Raw genomic sequence first — 23,557 nt, forward strand, 5'->3', positions numbered from 1 at the left:
ATTAAAAACCACAGTATTTCTGTTTTTTGTGACAACCATACATGAATTAACAAACCTCGGAACGTAGGCTTAATAGCAGGAGTCGATACCTTTCCTTTTTTCAACCATTCGATTGTTTTAACACTATACACTAGCTTGTGAAAAATGCACCTCGGTAGCGTTTTTTGAGATAATTATTGCCGCGGAAAATCCACAGCGGTTGTGTCTACAGGGAGAATACGAAAGTCCCAGAGCGGTTGTGTCTGCAAGGAGAATAAGAAAGTCCCAGAGCTGTTGTGTCCACAGGGAGAATAAGAAAGTCCCACAGCGGTTGTGTCTGCAGGGAGAATAAGAAAGTCCCAGAGCGGTTGTGTCCACAGGGAGAATAAGAAAGTCCCACAGCGGTTGTGTCTACAGGGAGAATACGAAAGTCCCAGAGCGGTTGTGTCTGCAAGGAGAATAAGAAAGTCACAGAGCGGTTGTGTCCCAGCAAAAGAAAACACTCCGTTATTGGCATCCATGATGATAAACGTTCCCAACTTTTGGGAGAAAACTAATAATCTGTTATCGTAACCACATTGCTTCGATGTTAATGATTCTTAAAATTGAAGCTAAGACTAGTGAAAATAACCATGGCATTCAAAAAATGTTCATTGTTTATACACATATCCTTGTGGTTTTAACAACCGTTAAACCAGATGCCTACAGTTTTCTCTCACGAACTTGACTTGATTCCAGAGGGAATTTAATTATCGAATATTAATTAAGTGAACTTCATATCAGTAAGCTGCTTGACTAAATCAAACAGTGTTTTTTTTATTCTTGCCATAATCACAGAGTCATAATAAAAGCTTTCTGTTTCTCATCGGAGAGTCGATCAGGGCAGAGCTACCCCGGTGAGTAGACCGCGGCTGCTCGGCTACGACAAGCCACAAACTGATGGCAGTAATATTTTGCTTTGAGACACGACGCCCCCAGTTGTGACAAAAACGCCAGAGAACCGCGCAGGCCATATCAAGAAAATAACTCAAAATCACAAACAATTCTCAAACAACAGTAAATCTGATTTCATTGAAAATGTGACCATAATAAAAGAATTATTATTATGAAAACATTTTTGATACAAAAAATTAACAATTAACATGTCATGCTATGTGGATGAGTTTTGCTCTTAGTGATTTTGATCAACGTAAGGGCACATAACTTTGCATCAGTTTTCGAATGTCAGGACATGAACAAGAAGCAATAAGAAGATGATGATCATAAAAGACGTAAAAGTGATTGAACAGGCTGATTGTATTGTTCAAACAAAAGGAAATATTTACACACAAATCCTCATGTTAGGTCAACAAAATCATACCACAATCGGTCTATTCATCGAAGCTGCAAATAAGCGTATCACAGAATTGAACTCGATGAGCGTGTATGCTGTACCGCCCTCTGCTGATGTTATTGTGACAACTATTCTTCATGTTTTAAACTTTAAAACGTGCAGTTCATGTTCAATGTAAGTACAAAAATCACTCAAATTTACTTCAGTTTTTTCCATTAAAATGGGATGGCTCGTTTTTTTATTGAGATAATTTAACATATTTGGGTCATTTAAGTTAATTTTAACGTAATTATCGCTTTTGTTATGTTGTAACGAAGTGCGACGTGAACAAAATAACACATGCAGATAACACTTTTCAAACAATATGGCGGCGCCCAACAGCTACAGTTTTGAGGTAAGCTTTATGCTTCTTTTGTAGGACGGTTTACAGGACTGGAGTAGCATTGTGTTGATAATTCGAAAAAGTATATTGTATAATCCAACCATGTGATGTTATTTGTATTGTTTGACAAAGTTTGTTTTAAGTAACACGAATGATTGAATGATAAACAAACGTAAGTCAACTCAAATATTGAAACTTGAAAGTGATGAAGAAAGTCAAAAGTGCGCGCGTGATTCAAACAACAAGGTTCATTAAAATACCATGGCATTAACACTGTAGTGTAAATAACACTCAAATTTTTATGAACATCTTTACAATAAAGATCAAGATTTCATGAAATTACATGAAAAAGGATGGCATATTTTGCATTGCTTGGCCACATTCAACATGTCATTGAATTCCAACAAGCAAAGGGATCCATTGTTTGTTTTGTGTTTTTAATTTTATAGAAGCTGTTGTCATGGTGATAGTTTTTTGTTTTGCCCCAGGCAATTTGTATCTGTACGTATCTGACAAACAAACACAACTACAACTTTTACAAGTACAACATAACATTTTTATTTCATATAAATAATATTCTTATTTTATTGCTCATGGACTTGGAAACATTATTTAAAGACATTGGACACTATTGGTTATTGTCAAAGACCAGTCTTCTCACTTGGTGTATCTCAACATATGCATAAAATAACAAACCTGTGAAAATTTGAGCTCGATTGGTCGTCGGAGTTGCGAGATAACTACATGTATGAAAGAAAAAACACCCTTGGCTTGTCACACGACGTTGTGTGCTTTTAGATGGTTGATTTTGAGACCTCAAATTCTAAGTCTGAGGTCTCAAAATCAAATTCGTGGAAAATTACTTCTTTCTAGAAAACTACGTCACACCAGAGGGAGCCGTTTCTCACAATGTGTTGTAATATTAACCTCTCCCCATTACTCGTTACCAAGTAAGGTTTTATGCTGATAATTATTTTGAGTAATTACCAATAGTGTCCACTACCTTTAAGTGAACCATCATGAATGTCCGTGGTCGAAGCGAGCCACACAAACATAGGTCTCATAACTCAATACACAAAGCATGATCACAAAAAAGAAAACAGAAATTTGATTTTAGACACTGTACGTTTATTATGTTGGTTGACTCAGCAGGATCCACAAGTTGGGACGTAAAGCTGAGGGTGGTTGATTGGTGCTCGCAAGCAGTAGAAATACAAGTGCCTCCAGGCTAACAAAAAGGGCGTGAAAAAAAAGAAAAAAGTGCTTTACGTGTATATATTAATGAACAGTGGCAGTGCAACTGTAGACTAGACCCCGGTTGCATTGGCCGCCATGATGATCACTGCCGTGTTTCTGTTACTGTCGGCGGAATGATATAAGATGTTTCTCATCAGCACCGACATGTGATTTTGGCCTGCACCAGTGGACCACTATTTTAAAAGGGAGAACACGACCCTTGGTTCCCCTTCTGTTTTGATTTTGGTGGCCAAGTGGCCTTGACTATCTTAAGGTTAAGGTTGAGACCTGCGCAGTGTTTTCAGTTGATTTTTTGCTCTGTTGTGTTACAAACAACATTTAAAGGCAGTGGACACTATTGGTAATTACTCAAAATAATTATTCGCATAAAACCTTTCGTGGTGACAAGTCATGGGGAGACGTTGGTGGTATAAAACTTTGTGAGAAACCGCTCCCTCTGAAGTGCCATAGTTTTGGAGAAAGAAGTAATTTTCCAAGAATTTGATTTCGAGGTCTCGAAATCAACCATCTAAACGCACACAACTTCGTGTGACCAGGGTGTTTTCTTCTTTCATTATTATCTCTTATTATTTTAAGTATTTGTTGAGATACACCAACTGTGAAGGCTAGTCTTTGACAGTTACAAAAAAGTGTCCACTGTCTTTAAAATATTTTTTTTTCAAACCTCACCATACAGGAATCCCGTGCTTCCTTCACTCCATCTGACAGATGTAACTAAGGTGTGCGTCATGTAGCTTGATCAGAAGGTGTAATCTTCAGATACAACTCAGTTTCAAACACCCATACAGTCATGTCTGTTACACCAAAGAAATGTGCGATACGAGTCGACCCACCAACCCTGATCCTTACCTACACCGATGACTCTACAGGTAAGGTTCGTCAACGCTCAATGCCATTACGGAACTTTACCAAACGCTCTGGAGTTGATCGCTTTGTAAATGAGCTTAAAACTAACCCTCGCCACAAGAAGTATCTTGAGAATGTCAGCGCCGCTCAGATCGCAAAACTACTCAAGATTATCAAAGAGCGACAGTCGGGACTCAGCATGGAAGCGTCGGTGGATAAAGTGAAGAAGGAGCTATCCGTTGATCCCGAGGAAGACCTCAATAAGTTAGACGATGATGCACTGGAGCAGAAGAAACACATCATGGATAAGACGTTTGAGAAGAATCGTAAGAAGCCAGGTGATGAGGATTTTCAGTATGATATTGATGTTGATTTTGGGGATGGAGGAATCGAGTGTTCTGGATGGGACTCTGGAGAAGAATCAGATCCAAGTTTCTAAATTGGGCAGTTTTATTCAGGATTGGTTGAGCTGACATAGTTTGTGTGATCAACTTAAGTCATGAAATGACAAACCTGTGAAAACTTTGCAGGTTCTTTATTAGGTTTCAGATGCTGTATTCAGTTTTCCTGAGCATGACTTTATTTCACAAAACGTTTTACATGTATAAGGAAAAATTTCCTTGAAAGAATGGTCCAAATATGGAATTCATTATCAGTAAGCTTTCAGACTGAAATTTAACAACAATGTTTTGTTTATCCTGACCAATCCTGAATTTATTCCATTAAATGTTGTATTTGTTTTAAAGGGAAGGTACACGTTTGGTAATTGTCAAAGACCAGTCTTCTCACTTGGTGAATCCCAACATAAGCATAAAATAACAAGCCTGTGAAAATTTGAGCTAAATTGGTCATCGAAGTTCCGAGAAAATGATGAGAGAAAAAACACCCTTGTTGGACGATTGTGTGTGCTTTCAGATAGCAATAAAAGACTTCTAGCTGGAAGTCTTTTATTATTGGGAGTCGTTTCCCACAATGTTTTATACTACCAACAGCTCTCCAATGCTCGTTACCAAGTAAGTCTTTAAGTTAATATTTGTTTTGAGTAATTACCAAGCGTGTACCTTCCCTTTAAAGGGAACTGTCAATACCTAATCCAGATTAAAGCCTGGTTGATTTTGCTGAATGAGCGAAAGCCACTGTGGGAAATACATGTAATAGGGGGCATATAATGGCAGTGCCCCTTTTTCCTTCCCACAATGCTTTTCTGCAAATCAGCAAAATTAACCAGGCGGAGTGGCGCTAAGCTCTATAGCAAGCCTGTGGAAGAATTTTGGAGTAACCAAGTCACTGTATGCGCACACATGTTGGATGTGATATCGCAGTGTCAGCTGTGGCACATGAGAAGTATGCACGCATTTGCAGTAACTGGAATAGAGTTCATACTTCCATGTACAGCCACAGACCAGCTATGATCATGACTACACAGTCATCCTTAAATGGGAGACTTTTGGGACGCTTGGTGGCAGCAGACTTACCAGGTAAAATCCATTGTTCTCGGTAATGTGCGCATGCTCAAAACTACATGTACGTTAACAATGGAAATTTACCTGGTAAGTCTGCTGCCACCTAGCGTTCCAAAGTCTCCCATTGGGCTTTAATTGAAGCAAAATAAATGAAGTTATTCTGCAAATTGGACTTCCTCGTTATAGTTATACATGTAGCTACAAACCTGAAATGGCTGCCAATGTTGGCTTTGTAAAATATTTGGATTCAATTTGTACAATGTGTGGTTTAGTTTATTTTGAATAACTATTTTGAAATGCCTTTTCAAAAGTTTCTACGCATTAGAAATTTGAAATGTTTCATGATTTCCTTTATGAAGGACTTCAATTTGTTCCACCTTACACCTAGAGGTACATTGTAGGGTCATGGTTAGTGGTTTTGTAGTGATGACTAGCAAAGTGAGCAGCAAAGATTGTACAAAGAAACTTATTAATTGAAAGTTTTTCAAGGAATTAAGAGTTGTCTTGTTGAAAAATACATACTATCTAAAAACTGTTGTGGTCTCACAAAATGGCATCAAGACACCAACTCTCAGAAAACACAGAAACGATTCATGCATGAATTGGTTTTCAGATTGAAATGTTTTTGGTGAAAAGTTATCCAAACCTTTCAAAGAGAATTCCTTCTCAAAAAAAGTTTTTACAACACAACAATGCACATGTTCACCTGAAATGCTCGTCAGTTGCCACCAAACAAGTTCTTGTGTTTATTCATAGTTTTAAATAATGTAATGTTTTGGAGTATTCACCAATATATGACCTTACCGTGGAACGCTATATGTATATAGTTATACTATCTTTTTTAACAGTGCTTCCTTGTTTCAGAGTTAATGAAATTGCAAATAATAACGAGCTTTGCAAATAATAATGAGCTTTGCAAATAATAATGAGCTTTGCAAATAAGATGTGCACAATAACAATGTAAAAGTGTGGCCTTTGCCAATTACTATTATTTTTATACCCAGGGGCTAATTTCATAGAGCTTCTTTAGCAGCAAATATTGTCCAACACTTTGCTGCCAAGCAAAAATGAGCAAGCATTTGTTACAAATTGTACATGAACATGTTTTTAGGCTGGTAAATTATAGCAAGCATAATTTTGTCTGTGCTTTGCAACTTTTCATGCTTAAGCATCTCTTTGAAATTGGGTCCATGTAAGACTTGATAAAACAAATGTTGACGATTCAAACTTTACTAGGTATGTGATGGTAAAAATTTTGTTAGAACCTAAATTAATTCTCTTTTAATCCGAAACTGATTTTTCTCTTGTCATTATCTCAAAAATATTACTTATAATATTAACCCCCCCCCCCCACAAAAAAAGGGACGCAATGCATTAAAAGAATTGTTTTTTACAGTTTATTAAAAATAACATGTCTTATGTACATTATTGTGAAAACCAGAAACTGTTGCATAATTTAATAATTTCATTAACAAAAATTCCCAATTTCAACAAAAATGCAAGGCTGTCTTTTGCATCTTGTTTGGAGAGGTAAGCCTCGCAGTTTTATTGAAAATGGGCAAAACATTTATGAAATCAAAAGTTTTGTTGAAAATAGGCAAAAAATTGATAAAATCACAAGGGGTAAGCCTTGCAGTTTTGTTGGAAATGGGCAAAAAATCAATAAAATCTCAAGGGGTAAGCCTTGCAGTTTTGTTGGAAAATAGGCCAAAAATTGATAAAATCACAAGGGGTAAGCCTTGCAGTTTTGTTGAAAATAGGCCAAAAATTGATAAAATCACAAGGGGTAAGCCTTGCAGTTTTGTTGAAAATAGGCAAAAAATTGAACAAATCACAAGGGGTAAGCCTTGCAGTTTTGTTGAAAATAGGCAAAAAAATCGATAAAATCTCAAGGGGTAAGCCTTGCAGTTTTGTTGAAAATAGGCCAAAAATTGATAAAATCACAAGGGGTAAGCCTTGCAGTTTTGTTGAAAATAGGCCAAAAATTGATAAAATCACAAGGGGTAAGCCTTGCAGTTTTGTTGAAAATAGGCCAAAAATTGATAAAATCACAAGGGGTAAGCCTTGCAGTTTTGTTGAAAATTGGCAAAAATTTTTACAAAATCACAAGGGGTGAGCCTTGCAGTTTTGTTGAAAATAGGCAACAAATTGATAAAATCACAAGGGGTAAGCCTTGCAGTTTTGTTGAAAATAGGCAACAAATTGATAAAATCACAAGGGGTAAGCCTTGCAGTTTTGTTGAAAATAGGCCAAAAATTGATAAAATCACAAGGGGTGAGCCTTGCAGTTTTGTTGAAAATAGGCAACAAATTGATAAAATCACAAGGGGTAAGCCTTGCAGTTTTGTTGAAAATTGGCAAAAAATTTTACAAAATCACAAGGGGTGAGCCTTGCAGTTTTGTTGAAAATAGGCAAAAAATTGATAAAATCTCAAGAGGTAAGCCTTGCAGTTTTGTTGAAAATTGGCCAAAAAATTTACAAAATCACAAGGGGTGAGCCTTGCAGTTTTGTTGAAAATAGGCCAAAAATTTATAAAATCACAAGGGGTAAGCCTTGCAGTTTTGTTGAAAATAGGCCAAAAATTTATAAAATCACAAGGGGTAGGCCTTGCAGTTTTTGTTGAAAATAGGCCAAAAATTTATAAAATCACAAGGGGTAAGCCTTGCAGTTTTTTTGAAAAAGGCCAAAAAATAATAAAATCACAAGGGGTAGTAAGCCTTGCATTTTTGTTGAAATTTGGCCAAAAACTGATAAAATCACAAGGGGTAAGCCTTGCAGTTTTGTTGAAAATTGGCAAAATATTTACAAAATCACAAGGGGTAAGCCTTGCAGTTTGTGTTGAAAATTGGCAAAAAAAATTACAAAATCACAAGGGGTGAGCCTTGCAGTTTTGTTGAAAATAGGCAAAAATTGATAAAATCTCAAGGGGTAAGCCTTGCAGTTTTGTTGAAAATTGGCAAAATATTTACAAAATCACAAGGGGTAAGCCTTGCAGTTTGTGTTGAAAATTGGCAAAAAAAATTACAAAATCACAAGGGGTGAGCCTTGCAGTTTTGTTGAAAATAGGCAAAAATTGATAAAATCTCAAGGGGTAAGCCTTGCAGTTTTGTTGAAAATTGGCAAAAAAATTTACAAAATCACAAAGGGTGAGCCTTGCAGTTTTGTTGAAAATAGGCCAAAAATTGATAAAATCACAAAGGGTGAGCCTTGCAGTTTTGTTGAAAATAGGCCAAAAATTGATAAAATCACAAGGGGTAAGCCTTGCAGTTTTGTTGAAAATAGGCAAAAATTGATAAAATCTCAAGGGGTAAGCCTTGCAGTTTTTTTGAAAAAAGGCCAAAAAATGATAAAATCACAAGGGGTAGTAAGCCTTGCATTTTTGTTGAAATTTGGCCAAAAATTGATAAAATCACAAGGGGTAAGCCTTGCAGTTTTGTTGAAAATAGGCAAAAAATTGATAAAATCTCAAGGGGTAAGCCTTGCAGTTTTTGTTGAAATTGTGCCAAAAATTGATAAAATCACAAGGGGTAGGCCTTGCAGTTTTGTTAAAAATAGGCCAAAAAATTATAAAATCACAAGGGGTAAGCCTTGCATTTTTGTTTAAAATAGGTCAAAAATTGATAAATTCACAAGGGGTAAGCCTTGCATTTTTGTGGAAAATAGGCAAAAAATTAATAAAATCACAAGGGGTAAGCCTTGCAGTTTTTGTTGAAATTGTGCCAAAAATTGATAAAATCACAAGGGGTAGGCCTTGCAGTTTTGTTGAAAATGGGCCATAAATTGATAAAATCACAAGGGGGTCAGCCTTGCAGTTTTGTTGAAAATAGGCTAAAAATTGATAAAAGTATTATTTTTGTACAGATTTGTTACAAATAAAAGCTTATTGTATTCAGAAAAGCGGAAACCTTAAAAAATAACTAAACCACACCTCTCAAAATAAGATGATAACAGACCACAATTGGCAAGACCATGGAGGAAGAAGAGAAGGAGCTCGAAGGAAGGGACTTCAAAAGTCGAACCTGCGGTACCGCGGTCGTTTAACGACACCTCGTAATCACCAACATACCTTATACAGACAATGGGCGACCTGGCGTATGTGAGTTTGCGCGTGCGCACATGGTTCTTCACTCAACTATGGTGTCGTATGTCGTTTTGTCGTATGGATATAATACAGAAAAAACAACTTTTTTGAGACGTGATAAAAATTGTGTACACTTGTGCTCACCAAATCGAAAACACAATTGAATACCAACCACCCTCGTGTGCTAATACCCAAATTTTGAACCACCGCTAGTGACCGGAAAGTCACAAAAAATGTAAAAATATGCCATGATGTTTCCGTGAAACACCACAAACGGTAAATGAAAATGTGTACATTCACAATTCTTGTTTCCAATGATTCAACTTTACACGCAGGCAAGAGCACAGACTGGCGGTACCACACGTTCTGTACAAAGAGATTTAATCCCGCTCGTTAATCGGCCGTCCAGCTGGAGGTCTCCTATCTTTTTCCACTGGCCAGACAGGGGCATTGTCAGAGTATTCTTTTGTTACTCTGCGGTTTTGCGGGTCGTTCGAGCTCCTTCTCTTCCTTCCTCCATGGCAAGACTCACCAAAACTAGTAAGCCTTACATTTTTGTGAAAAAAGGCTAAAATTTAAGCAATTGTAAGGGGTAAGCCTTGCATTTTTGTACAAAATTTACACAAATTGCAAGGGGTAAGCCTTGAATTTTTGTCAAAATAAGTGAAAAAAAACCCAAAAAACTACTTACTAGAGTCAAAAGAAAAGTCATCTCTAGCATCTAGTGTATTATTATCAGACAACACATTCACAGAATCCCCTCCATTAAGACTATCTCCATCTCTGGATAAAGATACAGGCTCTACCCCACTCTCACCGTCTATTCTATCGCTTCGGTCTCTCATGGATACCAAGCCTTGGAAATCACTCTTCTTAAACGCAATGAGACAGTGAAGGTTTCCACCAACCCGCTTCGTCTTCCTGGTTTGAACTCCTAAATGAAGCTTGCGAATGTTCAGACACTGTGGACTCTTGCAGTTTAAATCCAAGGAAATGTCGTCCCATCTGTTAAGCCAAGACAATAATAAAGAATGTGTAAGAGGAACAGTTCATACTTCCTGCATATGCAAATTTAAGCGAATATTGACGTCAAAAACAAATAATTAGCCACATTTGAGTTTGTTGTTGCCCTTAAAGCAATAAGTATAAAACACTGTACACTGTACTTTCTCGAGTTATGTGATAAACAATAAAACCAATTTACAAATCAGTCGGGTGGGATTCTAACCCAAAACCTTTGCATTGCTAGAGCAGATGTCTTACCAGTATACTAACAAGCTAGTGTAGGTGTCGCAGCATTTTCATCAAGAATGGTTTGGCTAAGTGACAGAAGCTACCGGGCACATCTCGGGCATTCATGAAGGGTTACTACCAAAATTTGAATTCTTTCGATGAGCCCTTCCTACCTGAAACAGTGAATCCCTGGCTGTTTGCGACTTGGGTCTCCAACAAGAATCCAACTGTCAACCTCGTTGTCAGTAAGAGGACACCTGGGATGTAGGAATGGAAGTGCATGGACAATGTTAACTAACATAGCGATGAAGCCACAACCATGATGAGGAGAGGGGCATACAAGGGAAGGGTTCGAGTGAAGGGTGGTTCATGAGTGTAAAGCTTGCTTCATGAGTAGGGGTTGATTTGGAGACTAAAGTATGGCAGGGACAGGGAGGGAATGGGCGTGGGGTGAAAGGATGGGTGCAAGGGTAGATTTTGTTGCGAGGATACGGTCAACTACCAGAGGATTTGAGTAGTGTGGGGTTGGTGATGGATGCAATAGTAGGGAGTTTTTTGTGACTGTGAGGGAGGGGTCAGGTGTAAGGAATTGGTGTGACTTTAGGAGCCAATTAACGTTGTTTTCCAGAACTTCCTACATAGTGTTAATGTTGAGTGGTATTGAGACGGAGCACTGCTTATTGTAGTGAGACTGGGGAAGGGTGAAGGGTTGGATGTGAGGGTACGGGTTTTGGGAGGGTAGCAGACTTGGTATGAGTTTAGTTTTATAGGCACAGTGCAATAAACATCAGTTTTTTGTTTTAAACAGCAACCACCATGACCAGCCTGCTCCCTTCTGGTGAGGCAAGTCAGCATCATAGCTCTGGGACTTCACAAAACCTCTTTCGAACATTTCATTCACATTTCAACACTTTTGGTTCACAACCCACCTGTAGGCATCCTCGGCTTTCTTTGGAACGTCTTCAAACCCCACAGGACAGAAGTAATGATTCCAGCAATGGTAGATGAATGTCGTCCCTGGATCTTGAAGTCCACTCTTGAGAATCTTTAAGGCTTCTTCAGATGTTCTGCCTAGGGTACGACATTTACCTACCGGCTTGTACATGTAGTAGGACTTGCCTCTTGTTCCGTAATGGTTGTTGAGCTTTTTAAACCATCTGGAAAGAAAACGTTCTGATATTTTAAAGGCAGTGGACACTATTGGTAATTACTCAAAATAACTACATGTATTGGCATAAAACCTTTCTTGGTAATGAGTAATGGCGAGAGGTTGATGATATAAAACATTGTGAGAAACGGCTCCCTCTGAAGTGCCATAGTTTTCGAGAAAGAAGTAATTTTCCACGAATTTGATGTTGAGATCTCAGATTTAGAACTTGAGGTCTCGAAATCGACCATCTAAACGCACACAACTTCGTGTGACAAGGGTTATTTTTCTTTCATTATTATCTCGCAACTTTGATGATCGATTGAGCTCACATTTTCACAGGTTTGTTATTTTATGCATATGTTGAGATACACCAACTGTGAAGGCTAGTCTTTGACAATTACCAATAGTGTCCAGTGTCTTTAAGACCTCTGTGTGATTCCAGGCCTGAAGGAGAGTTCAGAGATCTATGGCCTCTGTGTGATTCCAGGCCTGAAGGAGGGTTCAGAGATCTATGGCCTGTGTGATTCCAGGCCTGACGGAGAGTTCAGAGATCTATGACCTCTGTGTGATTCCAGGCCTGAAGGAGAGTTCAGAGATCTATGGCCTCTGTGTGATTCCAGGCCTGAAGGAGAGTTCAGAGATCTATGACCTCTGTGTGATTCCAGGCCTGAAGGAGGGTTCAGAGATCTATGGCCTGTGTGATTCCAGGCCTGACGGAGAGTTCAGAGATCTATGACCTCTGTGTGATTCCAGGCCTGAAGGAGAGTTCAGAGATCTATGGCCTCTGTGTGATTCCAGGCCTGAAGGAGAGTTCAGAGATCTATGACCTCTGCGTGATTCCAGGCCTGAAGGAGAGTTCAGAGATCTATGGCCTCTGTGTGATTCCAGGCCTGAAGGAGAGTTCAGAGATCTATGACCTCTGTGTGATTCCAGGCCTGAAGGAGAGTTGCTTTTACAAGAAATTACAACTGATTTTGTTTTTAGTTCCCTTCTCAGCAAAATCAAAGTTGACCCATGGGGTAAACCTCTCAGATGGAAACTTTTTCACTAACCTCATTAAAGTACCATTGCCCGTAAATGGGCCGAAACGAATTTCACCGAATGGAGGTTTAAAGCCTAAGACTGTCAGAGCTTCCTCTTGTGTGATTGGACGGTGACTTCCAGCTCCAAGCGTAGAGAATAAATAATTCCAGCAAGACACTACAGAAGATAGGCCACAGGATTTGCTGTATTGAGGTCTTGACATGCAAAACCTATGGAGTAATAGAAGATTGATTTATAATTGTGAAACTTTGGAGCCTATTGCTTTAGGCTGCATAAAGGTAGGGTCATAGTTCTGGTAAACATTCCGAAAGTTAATGCCCATTAAACTTACTTGGTGAGAATAATTGTTGGGATAAAATTAACTGGTTTGGGCTGTCAACTCAAATCAACTGTCAACAGGGGCATGTTGCAACCTACTCCTGGGGCTGAAACAGGGTTATCCCCCTTATACGTAAGGATGTAGGCATGGATATCAACCACTAGGAGCCTGGCTAGTAGAGCAGAATGCACTAGGAGAGGCTACTGCCACCAGGGGCACGTTGCCACCTGGGCCTGAAACAGGCCCGGTTACCCCCTTTATACGTAATGATGTAGGCATGGGCATCATCCACTAGGAGCCTGGCTAGTAGAGCAGAATGCACTAGGAGAGGCTACTGCCACCAGGGGCACGTTGCCACCTGGGCCTGAAACAGGCCCGGTTACCCCCTTTATACGTAATGATGTAGGCATGGGCATCATCCACTAGGAGCCTGGCTAGTAGAGCAAAATGCACTACCTTCCCACTTTTATGAAGCAAAGTGCCTTTTTTAAGGACACTAGTGTCATGACTGGAAATCAAACCCACACTCTGCTGCTGCTGATACAAACTTACCATCTTCTTTGGTCTAAAACTTTCCTCGCTGCAAGTGATGTGGTTGTTGCCGATACCTTGGGTGGAATATACAGGTCCTCAGTTTTACTTCCAGCTTGGAACGACGCTTCATTCTTTTGCAGCTTCTTAACGACTCTTGCTAAAAAAAGTAACCAATAAGATTGCTGTCACTGTGAGTATTTTATTTCTAGTAATATGCTAAACTTATTGGGTAAACTTCTTCATAATATTAAGTTGAACAAAACAAAAACTGGTTCGAGCAGGATTTGACCCTGCATCCTCAAATTAAAAAGCTCATTACCATTGGTAAAGTGTGCAGTTGCGTGTACGCGCAAACACCATGGTCTTGAAACCAAGCCTACAAACTTGGTCTACGCATGCAACCAAGGTGTTAGCAAGCCAAATTGTTGATAAGAATACACTCAATGTTATCCAAACCTTTTCTTCTTGTAAAATCTTTTGGTGCTGCTAAATCAGACAGATCTATCTCCCAGACTATTTGTGACTTCTCTTTGCTGGAGGCAGTACTCGTCGACGATGACTGTTCTACTGAAGGTTTCGGCGGCACATTCTCCACATCACTTTCACTTTCTGTTGATTCTGTTTCAGTATTTCTTAATGAGTCTCTTCTTAAAGACACTTCGAAAATTGAAGAATCTGTTTTGAGTGTCCCTAGGTTGAGTGTGGGCGGTAATATTGAGGAAGAAGATAGTAGGCTGTTGATGGTAGATGATTCTGTGTCATTTTCCTCCGCAGACAACAGTTTCACCTGAAGATCTTTTAGTACTTGTCTTGGTGATGTTGATCCTAGAAATCAAAAGTGAGATAAAACAAGATGGTGTAAGATTTGTTTAAGTTTGGGTAGCCCCAGTGCATGAATCCAGCTCTTTACCCGAGAAGACGGAAGCATCTGATTACAAAAAAAAGCCCGGCAAGGATTCTTTTTCAAAACTGTTGGAGCATTCTGGACCCAAACTTTGGAAGCTTGGCCAAAGCACACTGAACTGAAACGAGGTCCAAATAATGTTTTTATACGCTATTTATCTTTGGTTAGACAAGTACAGACCTTGAACCTCACTCTTGAAGGGACACAGCAAATTTTGCCCCAGTAAGTAAGAGGCCCTCTATTTATAAGCAAAATTAAATGTTTATTTTAAGCTTAAAGGCTAGCAAACGGCACCACAGCAAAAGGACATGGCACGAATTGGCACAATGGCAATTGCTGTGGGTGATATGCGTGCCGTGGGTTAATTCAAAGCCTGCCTGTACCTGAAACTGGTTCTCTTGATTTAGCCTGCGTGTCCAGCTCAGATACTCCGATTCTGTCAGTCTTAACAATAGAGCCTGTAGAGTCCTTAATAGATCTTTCATTGTAGAGTACAGCAATCTGGTCGAGGTCTATCGGACCATCATATCTTATGTCTTCATTGTCCTCGTTGTCCAAAAGAAACAAAGACTTGAAATTTCCCATTGTTACGTAAAACACCAGTGTACTGTGTAAATGGAAGAAGAAGAAGAAGAACTTAATTAAGCAGAGCGTTTGCAAGAAGTAGATCTCAAGTTTGGTCAACCTAGTACAGTAGTACTAGTCTACTAGTAGTAGGTAGGTAGTGTTGTACATATGTAGTAGTAGTTAAGAAGAGTAAGACTCCCATCCCATAAGGTTTATCGCGATTAAGAAACGCACTGCATTGTGGGAAGGAATATGGGCGGTTACTATGCAGTTTGTACGACTCGCGCACGCAACGCCTATACCTTTGTGCGGGTTCAACAGCGCCCTCTCTTGATATTTTGCTATTCGCGATAAACCTTATCAACATATTTCTCAACTAAAGCCTCATGGTCCACTCGTCCAACCAAGGTACTCCTAAAACTACGAGGCAACGTGAAATAACAATAACACTGGACAGGAAATAGTCTTGTGTCGTCGAACAACATCAACTGATCAATTCATTATAAACATGATCAAAACAAGTTAAACACATATTTATTTTAAAAAATGTGCTCAGGCTCAACCTCCATCATTGTGGCATGTTCAATAAGATCAGATTCATATCATAGCCTACAGTCTTTATTGCTCCATGCTACTAACTACAGTCTACACTTTTTTATATTTCAACAAAAAACACCAACGTCGCCGTGTATGAGTGAAGCTTGACTTTTCTGGAACGAGAAGATTAAGAAATCTCTATGAGCCTGTTCAGCATGTAGATGACCAAAGAATGTATAGTATTTTAAGTTGGATTGTGTACATAAAAATTATGAATGAGCTCACCTGTCACCTGCCTGTCCAGTGTTATTGTTGTTCATAAAAGACTCACTTTTATGCATTCAAATGGCATTTTTGTTTACCGTTGCGCACTTCAAGCCTGCCCTCTCGTGGCGTATTTGAGTTTGCAACATGACCAATTGAAGTAAGCACCGAGTTAAAACGGTCACTGGTGGAGCCCCCCCCCCCCCCTCCTCACGCCCCCATTTGCCAATAATATATTAATAGTCAAATTGTGAAGATGTCATAAGGACTATAGATAACAATTATTGTATTATGTTGCTCTTTCACATCATAAACATCAACCGTTATTTCCACCCCATCCTGCGCAGCCCCGCCCCCAAGGACTATGACACGAGTTGGCGCTGCCCAATTACAGACTCACAATATGCACTCGTCCCCATGATTCGGTCTCATGCAAAATTATATGTACGTACTTCATGTAACTGGGGACGAGCGAACCCCCTAAAATGCAATAACATCTCATTATGTCATTTGCCATTTGACATTTTGATACAAGATGAATGATGAAAGCGCACAACAAACGACACCTCCTACAATACAAATGAAAAAGTAAAGTGGAGCATCGTTTGTGTACTTTGTTTTCTCGATAGGCTAAATCATAGAGCTCTATATTATGGTGAGTAAGGTAAACAACAATCATAAGTTAAGATCGTTGTGTTTGTCACCAAAAAAAATAAAAGAGTGCTGAAGCCATCCAGATTCTAGGACATTATTTATTGGGGTCGATATAAACTGGATATAAATTACAGGAGATTTGTATGCCTTTGAAAAAAATCAAAAAAATTGTGTTTATTTATTGAAAATACTAAATTATTTTCAAACAACAACACCATAATAAACAAGAACAACCACTCCTCATTCCTGATGTAAGATCTGAGCCAAGAACAACCACTCATTAGGCTATGCCTATATATAACTCATTAACTGTTCAATGTCCAGATACAAAGTAATTATGTAAATAGTTTCATAACTAGCTAACTGCCCTGAGTACCCTACTGCTGCAGTGCTGGGTTACATAAAAATTAAAAACAACTATTTGAATATATAAGTTATATTATAACTTATAAATAAGAGCATGGCACTGCCAGCTTTGTAAACTTGACACGGAATTACTAATCCAATTAGCCCTGTACTGTAGGTAGGTAGTTTGTGCCACTGGCACTGCTGCAACAACGGAGGAGTCCAACCTGGGCTAACACGGGAATCTGTTTTCACTGTCGGATTGTAGTGTAGATTTAACAAGTTACAAATTGGAACAGACTGACTGATATTATTCCATGGAGTACACCTTTAATTAGGCAACTTTTGGTAACGAAGGCAAGTTATTGACTTAGCTTTTATAACACCATTTTGGACTCCTTATTTTCTTCATCAACGGAAAAATCTGATTGTATTGTATACCTTGTTCACTCACTACATGCGCTATGAGTGACCCCTCCTATCTTCCTTGAACTTGAAAGGTAGGGATATACGTACCTAGGCTCTGGAGTTTCATCCCACATATAAATAACTGAAATTTCTTCATTGTCTTCTCACATCGTCCAGATGCTGCACAGGCTTTGATAAGAATGCAATGTAGACAACAATTATTGAAACAAATCATTTCAGTAATTATACATTATTTCTTGTTATTTCTCCAGTGCAGATTTCCTTCAGTGACGTCACTGTCCGAGTAAAACACAAGAAGTAGCCCATTTTCTGAGCGGGATGAAGTTTAAAAAGCACACCATCCCAGTAGAGCCTCCAGACGGTGGTTGGGGTTGGATCGTAGCAATCGGCAGTAACCTTATGTTGCAATGTGTCCTTATCACTCGAAGCATTGGAGTCTTCTTTATTGAATGGAAACAGTCCTTTGGTGCCTCAGCAGCCGAAGTCGGAGCAGTTGGAAGTGTTCATATGGCTTCCTTTCTCTTTATTGGTAGGGGAGCTAATTTTCTTTAAATGTTTAACTTTGATACCATATCATATCATATTGAAGAAAATTCAAATTTGTAAAGGGCACCACAGCAAAAGCACAGGGCACTACAGTATACGTTTAGAACGGTTAACATTCCAGGGTAAAAATGAGAGTTTACAATTAGTGGCATATAAATATTAGATGTTAATTTTGCATTTTGTAGGGATAAATATAATATAATTCACTTTCTACCCTTCGGTGTAAGGGTACAATTCAACTAATTGCAAAAGATTTCAGAACAATGGTCATGAATGTTTTGTGAGTTTATTATGAAGTATGATAATTATGATATCAAATTTACCATTGATTTTGAATGATTTTACACCAGGTCCTTTTGGAGGGTATCTCTGTCGTCGTTTTGGAAGTCGTCGATTAGCTTTATTAGGTGGAGTGATTGCATTTACCGGTATGATACTCGCTTCTCAATCAAAGACACTCAGTCAACTCATGTTGTCCTTTGGATTTTTAACAGGTATGTTTTCCATAATTCAAAATAAGATTGTTTAATGGCGATAGGTACATTTCATCTAATAAATCTGAAAACCTTGTCTAAAAGAAATTAGCTCATTTTACAAAAACATATCAATGTGCTTGCTATATAGTAGTGTCCTGGTATATTGGGTCAATAACATTCCAAAAATCTTTCTCAGCTCGCTCGGGAGTATGCAGCCCCAATCTGCCATTGCACTCGGAAGGCTTTTTCAAACACAATATCAACCTCTACCCTCACAGATACCAATTTATACCTCTGGGTGAAGTATATTGCTCAAGGACATAAGTGTCATGAGCAGGATTCAAACCTACACTCTGATGACGTAATTACCAGAATTTGAGTTTGATGCTCTAAACCACTCCGCCATGACAACCTATTAATGCTGGCTATGTATGTTGTCATGTTATACAAAAAGCATACAGCTATTATTATTCATAAATTATTGTTTCTGTTTGATTCCCCTGTGTACAGGTATCGGATGTGGATTTGGATACATCAGCGCCCAAAATATCATCAGTAAATATTTCAAGAAACGTTTTGCCATCGCTAACGGTATAAGCAGCGCTGGTTTAGGTTTTGCGATTATGGTGTTCCCAGTACTTGCACGTTTCCTTATTGATTTATATGACTGGGAAGGAGCTATGCTTGTATTTGCTGGAATTGTAGCTCATATAATTGCCATGGGAATGCTCTTCAGACCGTTGCGTAGAACTTCAGTAAAGAAAGCGACCAATCATGTTGAAAGCTCTGAAGAGCAGATTGCGGGGTTACAACCTCCTGAAGAAGATGTTAGCTCACTTCAGGATGAAGTGATATCCACGTCTAATGATGAAGTGGATGCAAATGGCAGTAACGGACACTCACACAGGAAAGATTATACACAACTATCAACTTGTGCTTCAAGGGGAGATGGACAAGATGAAGATGATGCAAAGCCTTGCCGAGAAACTCTTGAGTCTCATCGAACCTCAAACAACTACCGACCAGTGGCTCTCGACCCATCAAATGATTCCTTACAACGAAAACTAAAGCAAAGACGACCGACTAATGCATCTATTTATGTGAAGAAATCATTCCGACAGTTCATTAGAGGATCAGGAATCCATCTCATCAAAAGTCATCATTGTTTCAACTTGATCTGCCTCGTTCAACTCACGAATGGGATGGGGTACTCTTCCGTAATGACTCACATTGTCGCTTATGCCATTTATGCTGGAGTCCCGGAGCTAGATGCAGCAATTCTGTTATCAATCATAGGAGTTGGAAGTTTAATCGGTCGACTTATCTCCGGACCCATCATTGATTTCAAGATTATCTCTGCTGTTAAGTTTTACCCGATGGTTGTTTTCATCGCGGGCTTGTCGGTCGTGATTTGTCCGCTCGTTCAATCGTTTGCTGGACTTGTTGCCATTGTTGCAATCTTAGGCATCTCTACTGGCATTTACAAAGCTCTGAACACTGTCCTGATTAGACTGTTTCTGGGAGCAGATCTTCTGTCACTTGGAATTGGACTTTTCATGCCATATATGGGCATCGGTTCTATTGTTGGACCAATATTTGTAGGTAAGTTTCAAGCACAGTAGGGTTGGAAGATATCCAATTGGTCATTGAAAGCTACTTTTACAATTTTAATCTCAATTTAACTCTCTACAACAACAGAATCAAAGATGTTTTACTTGACACTTGCTAGATGTTTCTTAGATAAACATTGCAATCTTGAAACATTATGCACAACAAAATGATGACAAGTGGAACTGGTGGGAATTTTCTCATTAGAAACAACTTTGTGAAATGATTGTAAATGGTTGGGATAGTTCCCTTTCTGTATTTCAAAGCGTAGGTCTTGTTTCCACACAACTCAATATTATTATGGGTGCGTTGTCGTGGCTGAAGGGTTAAAAGCACCAGACTGTTTCTGATCAGCAGAGTGTTGGTTCGTAACCCAGTTTTTACGTTTGTGCCCTTGAGCAAGATACTTATTAACCATAATTGCTTTTTCCTTCAGATGGGACATTATTCCATAGGTCCCGTGCAAAGTCATTTTCATTTCGCACTTTCATTGGAAAATCTTAATGTCTATGAGAAACATTTAAAAGGGAACCAAGGCCTAACCAGGGGCTTCGAGGCTGTGGATTCGGTTGCCTTCCTGCAATTCCAGGCATGAACTAGTCCTCCATGTTTTAAAGACAGTGTACACTACTGGTAATTGTCAAAGATCAGTCTTCTCACTTGGTGTATCTCAACATATGCATAAAATAACAAACCTGTCAAAATTTGAGCTTGATCGGTCGTCGGAGTGGCAAGATAACTATGAAAGAAAAAAACACCCTTGTCACACGAAGTTGTGTGCGTTTAGATGGTTGATTTTGAGACCTCAAGTTCTAAACTTGCCTTTAAACTAGCATTTTGCGAGGACATTGCCTTACAATTGTTTTTTATTGTTTATTATTACCACGTCAACATTCACTTGTTATTTTCCTCTGTAGGTTGGCTTTATGACATCAATGGAAAGTATAACGTTGCACTCCATGTTTCTGGAAGTATCACGATGATAGGTGCCTTCTCTTTCTTACTCTTGCCCTACTTGAAGAAGATTGAACAGAGAGCAGCCAAGAAAGCGTCGACTTTTGACAAAGATCTTGAAGATGTTGATGTCCAGATAGGAAGTACCATTTCAATACCAGATATTTAAAGAAACCAATTTTTAATCGTACGAATCCCACCCGAGTAATATGTCTGTGATTTTAATCACAGAGCTCAAGAAAGTACTGAGTATACAGTGCTAACAAACATCGGTGTGTAATGAGTAAAAACCAAAATGAATGATATTTAGTAAGTCACTGTTGTCCAGTGGTTAGACTGCATGACTCACAATCACAAGGTTGTGGGCTCGAATCCTACAATGTAACCATTGCTTTCACAGGGACTACAATAAGTATTGTTGTCTATTTCCAATGGTTGTGGGTTCGAATCTTACCAAGTTAGTTGATGATTTCACAATGACTGGAATAAGTACTGTCTTCCAGTTACTTCATAACAATTAATGATATATGCAGTTCAAACTGACATAAAACCAATGTTTGTAGGAGAGGGATTGGCTGTTGCATCCCCTTAGCTGGAGCTTTACTGAGCTCCCTTGAATGAAGATCATCGAATAAAGAAATGGTTAAATTTGGAAATATTGTGAATATTTAAAAAGCTTAATTTGATAAGTTCTAACGTTTTTAATCACTAAGGAGAGTGACTGCATTGATCTTATGTTAACATCATTTGCCTTTTGTGTACAAAGTATTTCAATCAACTCTTATAAAACATGTTTTCAAAGAAATGAAAACCTTTGTCATCCAATTAGCTAAACTGTTAGTAATGATTAATGTCTACCAACAAACACACAAGTCTGATGTTTTGATTACAAGTGAATCAGTTTATTGGTGCTTGGAGTGGCATATCTAATGGTTCGGGGGGGGGGGGGACATGGGGCTCCCCAACCTTCGGCTCAGGCGGCTTGATGTTCCAGGGGTTCTTAGGGGGCCCAGGGACCCTTAAGGGGCCTTAGGGTGACCTTAGGGTGACCTTAGGGTGACCTTGGGGTACCAGGGGCCCATTTCACAAAGCAATAAAATTCATCGCAAGACAAACTGTCTGTATTACCATAGTGGTTTCAGTATTTAATGTTGGATAACAGAAGGTTTGAATCGGAAATCTCTTAAATGCTGATATTTCAATATGTATCAAATGCTGCAAATTGTACCTGTGTAAAATAATGTATAAATGAGACGCCAAAGTATTTATACTTTTTTTCCCGAAAAGTATTATCAAACTTCACATACTACCAAGTACTTAGCTCGTAACGTTGGTATTTGACTATTTTATGTATTATTTATATGAACTAATTTTGGTTGTGAAGCATGAGGATTCTCAGCAAACTAAACCAAAAACACAATGAAGAGAAGATAAGGATCGAAGTTTCAGATTTGGGAGGGAAAACTTTGAGAATTATTATAGGGAAAACCCACGCAAGTAGGGACCGCAAACCTATATAGCGGTCCTACTAAAAGCTGACAAGTCCAGAGCGAATGACAGCAAATAAACCAAAGACTTGTTAATAGCTTTGTAATATAAAAAAACAGATGTCATAGCAAAACTTCACGAAAAGTCTGAATTTTGAACCAGTAATGAGCTGTCAGACGCCATATTGGCTTAAAAACCGTGTTTCGACCAGTCCATTAAGAATATTTTTCTGTTGTATAATAATTTTCATGACGAAAGGGTTGTTATTTCCAATTAAACAAACATGGCATTACAAGCTACTTCCTTTGTTTTTTTGTCAATTTGTTTTATTTAATTACGATATTTGCATTAAACGTATTGGACTTTGGGGAAATTTAACCATTACTTTGGAAGTATCAATTTGTGTTTCTAGACTGGGGCGAAGAAGATGAGTTACAGTGTTTAAGGAACACGTTGCCTTGGATCGGTCGAGTTGGTCTTTGAAAAGTGTGTTAGAAAATTGATATGGTTAGAAAGATGTTGTAAAAGTAGAATACAATGATCTACACAAAATTAATATGCCTCGAAATTTCGTGGTTTTCGTTTTACCTCGTCGACTAACACGGTCGGCCATTTATGGGAGTCAAAAAGTTGACTCCCATAAATGGCCGACCGTAAATGGCGACGTAAAATAAAAACCGTGCAATTTTGAGTGATACTTGTGTGGATCATTATATTCTACTTTTAAAACATCTTTCCAACCATATCCATTTCATAACAAATGGTTTCAAACGCTTTTTTATAACCAACTCGTCCGATCCAGGGTAACGTGTTCCTTTAAGATTTGGGATTGAACAAAATATAGTTTCATTTGGAGGGATGACTTGAACCATCAACCAACATTAGAAGATTAAAACAATAGAATGGTTCTGAAACCAAAGATGTCCTTAATTAATTCAAACACGCGTTTTGAATGACAACTGGGGAGGTTGGCTGTAAACCACGTGTTGGGTCGCGAGTCCGAACACAAAATCAACTGAAGTCTTTCTGACTGTTTTTCTTGATACTGCATGAAGCATGTGTATTGCCTGATGTCTCAACCATGCTTGTCATACCTCGGTAACAAACTGGGAAGTTTGATTGGTCGAGAACCAATCACGTGACGCGCAACAAAAACGCATGTTA

At 38.7% G+C, this 23,557-nt stretch overlaps 3 protein-coding genes across 5 annotated transcripts; 2 read left to right on the plus strand and 1 right to left on the minus strand.

The window, feature by feature from the left end:
- Positions 1-1,675: 1,675 nt before the first annotated feature.
- Positions 1,676-4,598, plus strand: LOC117298733 (centrosomal protein of 19 kDa-like). The gene is made up of 2 exons (XM_033782051.1): positions 1,676-1,706; positions 3,628-4,598. The coding sequence occupies exon 2, from the start codon at positions 3,742-3,744 to the stop codon at positions 4,234-4,236; it is 495 nt and encodes a 164-aa protein (XP_033637942.1). The 5' UTR covers positions 1,676-1,706; positions 3,628-3,741; the 3' UTR covers positions 4,237-4,598.
- Positions 4,599-10,024: 5,426 nt separating this feature from the next.
- Positions 10,025-15,957, minus strand: LOC117298295 (basic immunoglobulin-like variable motif-containing protein). The gene is made up of 8 exons (XM_033781449.1): positions 15,915-15,957; positions 14,909-15,132; positions 14,078-14,446; positions 13,640-13,778; positions 12,777-12,977; positions 11,504-11,731; positions 10,748-10,831; positions 10,025-10,346 (listed from the first exon to the last, which is right to left on the minus strand). The coding sequence occupies exons 1-8, from the start codon at positions 15,947-15,949 to the stop codon at positions 10,025-10,027; spliced, it is 1,602 nt and encodes a 533-aa protein (XP_033637340.1). The 5' UTR covers positions 15,950-15,957.
- Positions 15,958-16,395: 438 nt separating this feature from the next.
- Positions 16,396-22,683, plus strand: LOC117298892 (monocarboxylate transporter 13-like). Of its 3 annotated transcripts, none has more exons than XM_033782265.1 (5): positions 16,396-16,557; positions 17,578-17,850; positions 18,218-18,361; positions 18,854-19,945; positions 20,869-22,683. In XM_033782265.1, exons 2-5 carry the CDS (start codon positions 17,640-17,642, stop codon positions 21,072-21,074), a joined length of 1,653 nt encoding a protein of 550 aa, XP_033638156.1. In that variant the 5' UTR covers positions 16,396-16,557; positions 17,578-17,639; the 3' UTR covers positions 21,075-22,683. The 3 variants fall into 3 exon arrangements, with proteins under 3 accessions (XP_033638156.1, XP_033638155.1, XP_033638154.1); XM_033782264.1 differs by having other exon boundaries at positions 16,396-16,548; positions 17,573-17,850; XM_033782263.1 differs by having other exon boundaries at positions 16,396-16,548.
- Positions 22,684-23,557: the final 874 nt, after the last annotated feature.

Source organism: Asterias rubens, chromosome 13 (assembly GCF_902459465.1).
Source record: "Asterias rubens chromosome 13, eAstRub1.3, whole genome shotgun sequence".
In the NCBI taxonomy this organism is placed as follows: Eukaryota; Metazoa; Echinodermata; class Asteroidea; order Forcipulatida; family Asteriidae; genus Asterias; species Asterias rubens.

Coding starts and splice junctions, on each gene's coding strand:
- LOC117298733 (XM_033782051.1), top strand. CDS start 3,742: ATGTCTGTTACACCAAAGAAATGTGCGATACGAGTCGACCCACCAACC.
- LOC117298295 (XM_033781449.1), bottom strand. CDS start 15,949: ATGAACAACAATAACACTGGACAGGCAGGTGACAG. Junction 15,133..15,914: donor ACTGGACAGGCAGGTGACAG/GTGAGCTCATTC, acceptor CCATTTACACAG/TACACTGGTGTTTTACGTAA. Junction 10,347..10,747: donor CCAGGGATTCACTGTTTCAG/GTAGGAAGGGCT, acceptor TTGGCTTAACAG/ATGGGACGACATTTCCTTGG.
- LOC117298892 (XM_033782265.1), top strand. CDS start 17,640: ATGAAGTTTAAAAAGCACACCATCCCAGTAGAGCCTCCAGACGGTGGT. Junction 17,851..18,217: donor GGCTTCCTTTCTCTTTATTG/GTAGGGGAGCTA, acceptor ATTTTACACCAG/GTCCTTTTGGAGGGTATCTC. Junction 19,946..20,868: donor TGTTGGACCAATATTTGTAG/GTAAGTTTCAAG, acceptor TTTCCTCTGTAG/GTTGGCTTTATGACATCAAT.